The sequence below is a fragment of the Mus caroli genome, unplaced genomic scaffold (assembly GCF_978045245.1).
Source record: "Mus caroli unplaced genomic scaffold, Mus_caroli_1 scaffold_12, whole genome shotgun sequence".
In the NCBI taxonomy this organism is placed as follows: Eukaryota; Metazoa; Chordata; class Mammalia; order Rodentia; family Muridae; genus Mus; species Mus caroli.
The window spans coordinates 118,927,008-118,934,291 of record NW_028227267.1 but is presented as its reverse complement, the minus strand read 5'-3'; the positions used below and the strand labels follow the sequence as shown (position 1 = coordinate 118,934,291).

General features: G+C 50.5%; 1 protein-coding gene across 14 annotated transcripts in view; it reads left to right on the top strand.

The window, feature by feature from the left end:
* Window positions 1-1,100: 1,100 nt before the first annotated feature.
* Window positions 1,101-7,284, top strand: part of Dock9 (dedicator of cytokinesis 9) — a 254,311-nt gene continuing 248,127 nt past the window's right edge. For 5 of the 14 annotated variants that reach the window (XM_085828875.1, XM_085828880.1, XM_085828874.1 and 2 more), the window contains exon 1: window positions 1,102-1,503. In XM_085828875.1, the coding sequence (XP_085685001.1) occupies window positions 1,333-1,503 (171 nt within the window). In that variant the 5' untranslated portion in view covers window positions 1,102-1,332. Of the gene's footprint in view, window positions 1,504-7,284 lie in introns of all 14 variants that reach the window. The other 9 variants (XM_029469293.2, XM_085828891.1, XM_029469288.2 and 6 more) reach the window with 5 other exon arrangements.

The following is a 7,284-nucleotide window of genomic DNA, read 5'->3' as shown; positions in this document are numbered from 1 at the left end:
TTGCATACCCGAGCTATAAATCTTAACGTGCCAGGCCGGCTCATTAATCCCAGAATGGTGGTGTTTTGCTCTCTAAACTAGGTATTTTCTCCCTTCAGCTCTAAGATTAGCTTTAGGCGAGGGATTTGGGTTTTTGAAGAGGTGGGACGCAATCCCAATTTTTTTCCAAAAAGTCTCCTAACACTTGATCAGGAGGCGTCCTAAGAAATCCCCCTGGTCTCTGGTTTTCAAGGCTAAGCCTCGGAAGCTGACCAGGCAGGTAAGAAGCTGTCCATCAGTGGGTAGTGGGTGTGGCTGGAGTAGCCGGGCCAATCAGTGAGCCTTCCTGAAGGCTGACTCTGGGCCGGAGAGCCCGCCCCGATGGAAGCCACAGAGCATGCGCATATGCGGAGCCCCAAGCCCCCTCCTGCTTGCGCGCTCTCCTAGCGGGGGATAGGGCTGTGCCCTTGTGCCTTACGAGGGAGAAAGGAAACTTGGGGGAAGGCAGAAGAGGCTTCAGGAGATGGTCCTCTCGGAGGTACGCCGTCAGCAGCGGTGACCCCGGAGGTCCCGGGTTCGGCACCCGCGGTGTAGACGGCTGGTACTGCAGCTGAGTCACATCAGTTCGCTGTCCTCAGGCTGTAGCTGAAATAATCGAGGTCCAGGAGTCACGCTGGCGTCCTAGGTGACGCAGCACGCGGCCCGAGGTCTGTGTTGGGCCCTACGCCCATCCGGATCGACGCTGTCCAGTTCCACCGCGAGCCACATGTTTGGGCACAGTAAGGTGGACCCAAATACGCCCGACTAGTCTCGAGGGAGAGGACTTGTATCTTCTCAGTGTCACATAAATAAAGACTACGTTGCCGGGTGCCTCGTCCAGGGCATTATGGTGCCAGCGAGCCCGCACCCTCACGGCTCCTTGGGGCTTCGACAGGCTCTTTGGGGACCGGGGGAAAGAGTCTCGGGGCGGAGGAAGCACCAGATTCCAGAGTCGGGTCCTGCCCACCGGCTCCGCCCCATCGGCCCCGCCCCACAGGGCGCCCCGCCCATCGGCCCCGCCCCACCTTGCCGGACGCCCCACCCCTAGGAGGCGGCCGCGCAGGGAGGTCGGGGGCATGGGGGAGCCGCGGCGAGCGCTGCGCGCAGGATCGTCCGGAGCGAGCCCAGGCGCCGCAGCAGGCACGCGGGCCCGGGGAGGACACCTCGGGGCGTGACGCGGCATAGAGGGCGTGGCCCGGGCTGCAGCGCCTGAGGACCCGACAGGGACCGCGGGTTCCCGTGCCGGGGGCGCACCTGGCGGCGGCGCGACCGGGCCAGACCGCGCGCGCCGGATCCCGCAGCGGCGGCCGGAGGATGGCGCAGCAGCAGCTCCCTGTGTCGACGGAGACTCGGAAGTTCACCCGGGCTTTGAGCAAGCCCGGCACGGCGGCGGAGCTGCGGCAGAGCGTGTCAGAGGTGGTGCGCGGCTCGGTGCTCCTGGTGAGCGAGGCGCGCAGGTGGCGGGCGGGCCTGGCCAGCGCTTTGGTAAATCCGGAGCAGACAGGGAAAGGGAGCGGGCGGGCAGCGGGGAGAGCTCTTTGGGGGCCGCAACTTCCAGAGTCCAGAGCTTGCCCTCCTAGGGCTTTTCCTCTCCTCCTGGGAAATTTCCGCCCTCTGTCCACTTCCCTGCCCCCACGTTACCTGTCCTCTGCCAATTGGGAAGTTTCTCTGTCCTTACCGCATCCTCGGTGTTTCGGGGGGGGGGGGGGGCTTGGCAGGTGCCCGGGCCTGTAGAGTGTAGAAGAGGTGGGGTCTTTACCACCCATCTGATGGTCCAGCGAGTAGGTTTCCCCGCGGATGTTTGGGTGGGCAGATCTCTGCTCAGTGTGTTGCGCTGGTGTCCGGAGGCTTCTTTTGAGTGGCAAGGGGTGAACTTGCTCGTTTCATCCTTGGTACAAATTACTTTGAAGTCTGGGGACTTGAGGCAAGCATAGCAAGGCAAACCAAGATGAACCCAGTCGTGTCAGTGACTCCTGGGAACAGGCCTCTGGGTGTGAGAAAGGTGAAGTTTTAAAAATCAACTTTTTCACAGCCAGGGACGGCCCTGCTGTATTTGGAAAAGAGGGCACGCTGAGATGCTGGGCTGGTGCCGGGAGAGGAGCAGTCTGTGCTGGAGGGAGCTCCTCAAGGCAGCTGGAAACTTTTAGCAGCTCTTTGCGTTTGTTTTCTTGAAGGGGACTTGTTTGTGGGTGTGTTCCTTGGAACATGTGAGGAGATGAGCCTTGAAAGTAATGTCTGTGGCCTTGTGGTGCTGTGTGTGTGGGATTGCCAAGGAGCGTTGTTTATGAACACAGGGCAGATGCTTCGCTTTCGTGGCAGATCGAAGCCCTTCCTGGGCAGACAGGATTGTGTGAACGATGCTGGTGGAGATTTGTGTTGATTTCCATATCCGGTCAGCTCAGTTTGGATTTTCTGTCGTTTGCCAGCCCTGCCAACTCACCCTACATCTCAAAATTGAGTTTGATCTGCGATAATCAGGGATTTTACTTTTCAGTTTTACAGAACTTGGTCAGTTGAGGAACGGACCAGAACCTGGCTGACCATGTCTTTGATAACTTGTATTAACTTCTGTTGAGGAAGCATCATTGCTTTTCGAAGCTGCAGGAGGGAGTAGTCTCAACCTCTGTGGCCCCGTCTCTCCTCTCAGCTGGGACTCTTTCTTAATTGGGGTGCTGTGATCATCAGGGATGTTAGGAAAAATTGGAACTAACGATACACTTTCTTGTGCTGTGACTTCCACGGTGCCACACTAATCAATGTGCTGCAGCCCTTGAATATCTGATTCCTGTTTGAGGGTGACCCATTGACAGTATCCCCATGTGTGACATGCTTCTGCTGTTTTGGTCTAATGAAACTTTTAGTAGTATGAATTTTCCTTGGACACTCTTAAATATAGCCAGGCACTTTGCAGGTGTCTCAACTCTTAGTCTTGTCTACCTGTCTGTCTGTCTGTGGTCATTTGTCTGATATAATCTATGGTGAAATTGTTACAAAATATGAGGAAGCTGATGACAACGTAGGTGCAGAGAAGGCTCCTGGCCTGGACGGGGGAATGCAGAACATGGGAGGAGTCTGGGAGAGGTTTCAAGCCACTAAAAATTACCCATGAATCTCACCTTCCACCCTCTTTTCCTGTGTCTGCCAGGAAGTCACAGCAGGTGCACCTGTCACATAAATTCTGGCCCATCTCTGTCCTGTGAGCATCTGAGACAGTAATCCCGGTTCTCTTGGGAGGTGGCCATGCCTTAGTCCGTTGGTGCCTGCTTAGATGAGAGTGTTGATCTTTTCTGCTTTGGTCACCTGGCCTAGTGCTAGCTTGATGTCCACAGCACCCTAGATGCCCAAAGCAGCCCTGAAGATGGCCCAAGGCAGCAGGCGATGCCAGGGTTTGACATGTGCTTATACACATGCCATTGTTGAATAGATCTCCCCTCCTTCTTATGGACTCAGATCTGTGGGCCCTTTTAAGTCATTCTGTATTAATTTGAGGAGCGTAGGGTAAGTATACAAAATTGATTCTGCTGTGGCAGACTTTTTTTCATCATATTAACTGAATAATTACCGAGGTTTTTCCAAATTTGGATTATGTGCATCTTTCCCTCCCTCCCTCCCTCCCTCCCTCTTCCTTCCCTCCCTCCCTCTTCCTTCCCTCCCTCCCTCCCTTCTCCCCTCCCTCCCTCTCTCTCTCTCCCTATTTCTCTTCTTTTGCTTCCTCTCTTCCTCCCTCTCTCTCTAAACTTTCTCTCTTTCCCCCTTCCTTACTGGTGTCTGAGTCTTAGGCCTTTTAACACATTTCACCGCTATATACGTATTGTTTGGTTTTAGAAACTAGGAATAGTTTCTTACATGACTGTAATGTTTTTTATGACCCTCATAACATAATTGTTATTCAAATTTCTTTGATTAAAAAAAAAAACCATTTGGAGCCGGGCGTGGTGGCGCACGCCTTTAATCCCAGCACTCGGGAGGCAGAGGCAGGCGGATTTCTGAGTTCGAGGCCAGCCTGGTCTACAAAGTGAGTTCCAGGACAGCCAAGGCTACACAGAGAAACCCTGTCTCAAAAAACCAAAAAAAAAAAAAAAACAAAAAAACAAAAAACCCAAACCATTTGGTTGTTAGCTTTTATAAGAATTCACACAAGTTTGGTGGCAGGCCTTTAAAATATGTGTTTCACTTATTCATGAGCTTTAGAATTATTTATATTGGAGAAAGACTTCATAAGGGTTCTAGTTTTTAACCCTTGAAGTTTAGCAGTTCAGAGCATGGATTGTAGTCCTGGCCTTGTCCCTTACCAACTGTGTAGCCGTAGTGTGTAACTTAACCTTTATAGGCCTGGCCTCAGTTTCCTCATCTGCAGAGTGGGCATAATATTTAGAGTTGCAGGGAAGATTAAATGCACAGTACAGTTAAAAGCTCTTAGTGTAAGCATGTATTCAGGCAGCTCCTTACACTCGCTAAGTTTGTTGCTTGTTTCTCTGGACCTTGGGCTTTTGTTCTGTTAGGTAAGGGTTGGACTAGATTGTTTTTAAGAGACCTTTGCCTGAACTCAACAGGCTAAGCGACTTTATGGGGAGTAGAAATACTACTGGTAGTATTCCTAGCTGGAGGAAAAGCAATCGGTGATGACTGAGAGTCTTCACAAAGGCAGACTTTGCTTTCCCTGATTTAGAATAGTCCAGAGGGCCTTGGGCTTTGGTTTAAAATGTACGCTTGCCAGCAGGAATCCTAGAACCAAGCCCCTGCTCAGGGATTGCGATTGCCTTTGGAATTCCTGAAGAAATTTTAACCCAGGGCTGTCTGCTTCGTAAAAGACAGCATCGTAATGGCCCAGATCTAAGAAAATATACCACGCCAAGAGTGCCTTTTTTTTTTTTTTTCTTAACAAGATTTGTGTGAGTGTCATGGCGCCTTGGCCGGGTTTGCAGGTGGCCCTACACTCGGGTATTAATGTACAAGTCATCTGGCTGCCTGTCCCTGTGTCCTTCCTGATCTTATCTCCATGTGTTCTGCTTCAGACTCTCCTTGGATGTCAGGCCCGTGCCAGGGATACCCTCCACACCCCTTTGAGATGCTGCAATGAGAAGTGAGGTGACCCAGGTCAGGTCATCCCTGGCTTTTCCTTTGTGTTACTAGAGAAGGAAGGCAGGCCAAAGGCGTGGGGAGATAATATCCTGCGCTCTGTGGAGGAGGCTTCCCTCCCTGTCCAGTGTTATCTGAGGTAACCTGAGACCAGAGTTAGGGGTGTGCTTTGAAATCCTCAGATAAGGTAAACCTCCTTTTGGCTATAACTTTAAATCAGATATGTTAGTACACTGACAACTGAACCAGCCTGGGCTCCCCCTTGCTGTCTCTCTCCACCCTCTGGTGGAGTCCTAACAAACAGAAATGTCCCAAAATACAGGAAGCAGGGTGGAGGCCCATCTCCAGCTAGATAATCAACAACAGGTTCCATTTTTTTTTTTTTTTTTTAGTTCCTAGCGCACTAGAACTTTAGGGGCAGTGTGGGCAATGAGTGATGTCCCAAATCTGGTTGAGCAGGGAGAAGAGACTTTGTGGAACTGTTACCCACATCCTAGATGTGTACTCTGAGCTTGGGGACTGCTGGCTGCCAGAAGATGCTGCAGCAACAGTTCTTTGGAGGTGGCCTCTGTGAGGCCAGCCTGGTCTACAGAGTGAGTTCTAGGACAGAGAACCCTGTCTGAAAAACAAACAACCAAACAAACAAGCAAACAAAAGCAAAAAGGAGGTGTGGCTTTGTTGGAGGAAGTATGTCACTGGGAGGTGGGCTCTGAGGTTTCATAGGCCCAAGCTAAACCCGGTCTCTCTAGGCCTATGGGTCAGGATGTAGCTCTCAGCTACTTCTCCAGCACTGTTTTCTTGCCACCATGTTCCCTGCCACAGTGATAATGGACCTCTGAAATGATAAGCAAGCCCCAATTAAATGCTTTGCTTCATAAGAGTTGCTTTGGTCATGGTGTCTCTTCACATACAGAACAATGACTAAGACAAACAGGAAAATCAGTCAAGAAATGCTAACATATGCACTAGTAAACATAAAACGTTTGTTTTCAAGAAGTAAAATTCAGCATGTTAATGGAATAAAAACAGACACATTTATCAATGGGATAGAATAAAGGTCCCTCAATTAAGTCCCTGTTCCTTTAGTACTTGAAATTTGACAAAGAATAAACACACACACTCACGCACACGCGCGCACACACACACACACACACAGAGGAGAAAAGAAGTTCTTTGTCTTGTTAGGGTGTACATTCTTCAGAGGCAGACACTGTAGTCACCTATGGTAAACCGGATGACGGTGCAAGGAACACTGCTAAAAAGCGTCAGAGGCTGCCATGCCGATTCACACCTGTAACCCTGGCACACAGAACACTGAGGCAGGAGAAGCGCCAAGAGTTTGAGGCTAGCCTGGGCTACAGAATGAGAGCCTATCAGAAAAGAAAATCACACATCAAAAGATTTTAAGAAAACGCATGCAGGTTGCACAGGTTGGACGCGGTTGTGCACAGCTTTAAGTACAGCACTCGTGAGAGTGAGGATGGCAGATCTGTAAATTCTAGGCAATCTGGGCCACAAAGTAAGACCCATAAAAAACAACCCAAAGCTCCCCAAACAAGGCATGCAGAATCCTTTACAGACGTAAGACCTTATTATCTTTGTGTGGAATGGACTTGATAAGGTAAATCTGGAGACAGCATTTACATAGCACATAAAGTGTTCTCAGACGTGTATGAGAACTTCCTTAGTGGGAAGGTCAAGTCCGCTTAGGTCATCCCAGTAATTGGAAGGGCTGGGTCTTGAATCCAGGCCCTGAAACTTCTTACCTTTACCTCTTAGCTACTCTGCGTGCTGCTTCCCCATCTTACCATGAAACCTCTGTTCTACATCACAAGCAGTGAGCAGTCAGTAAACTCAACAGTGCTGTCCTCTGGCCTTATCTGTAGGTCAATCTCTGCTGTAGTGTTAAGCTAAAAACAGAGCAGAGCCCAATGGAGGCTGGAAAAGAGGCTTCCCCAGGGATGAGGCCCTGATTGGTTGGACAGTGGTCTATTTTGGACAGTCCTGAAATTATATACATACAAGAAACACTCAATGAACTGAGCAGGCTACTGTATATAGAGGTGTAGGGGTGTGTGTGTGTGTGTGTGTGTGTGTGTGTGTGTGTGTCTGGCTGGCTGGCTGTAATGATAATACAAAGAAGTCTTGAATTTGAGAATGAAGTAGGGGTGTGCATGGAAGAGTTTG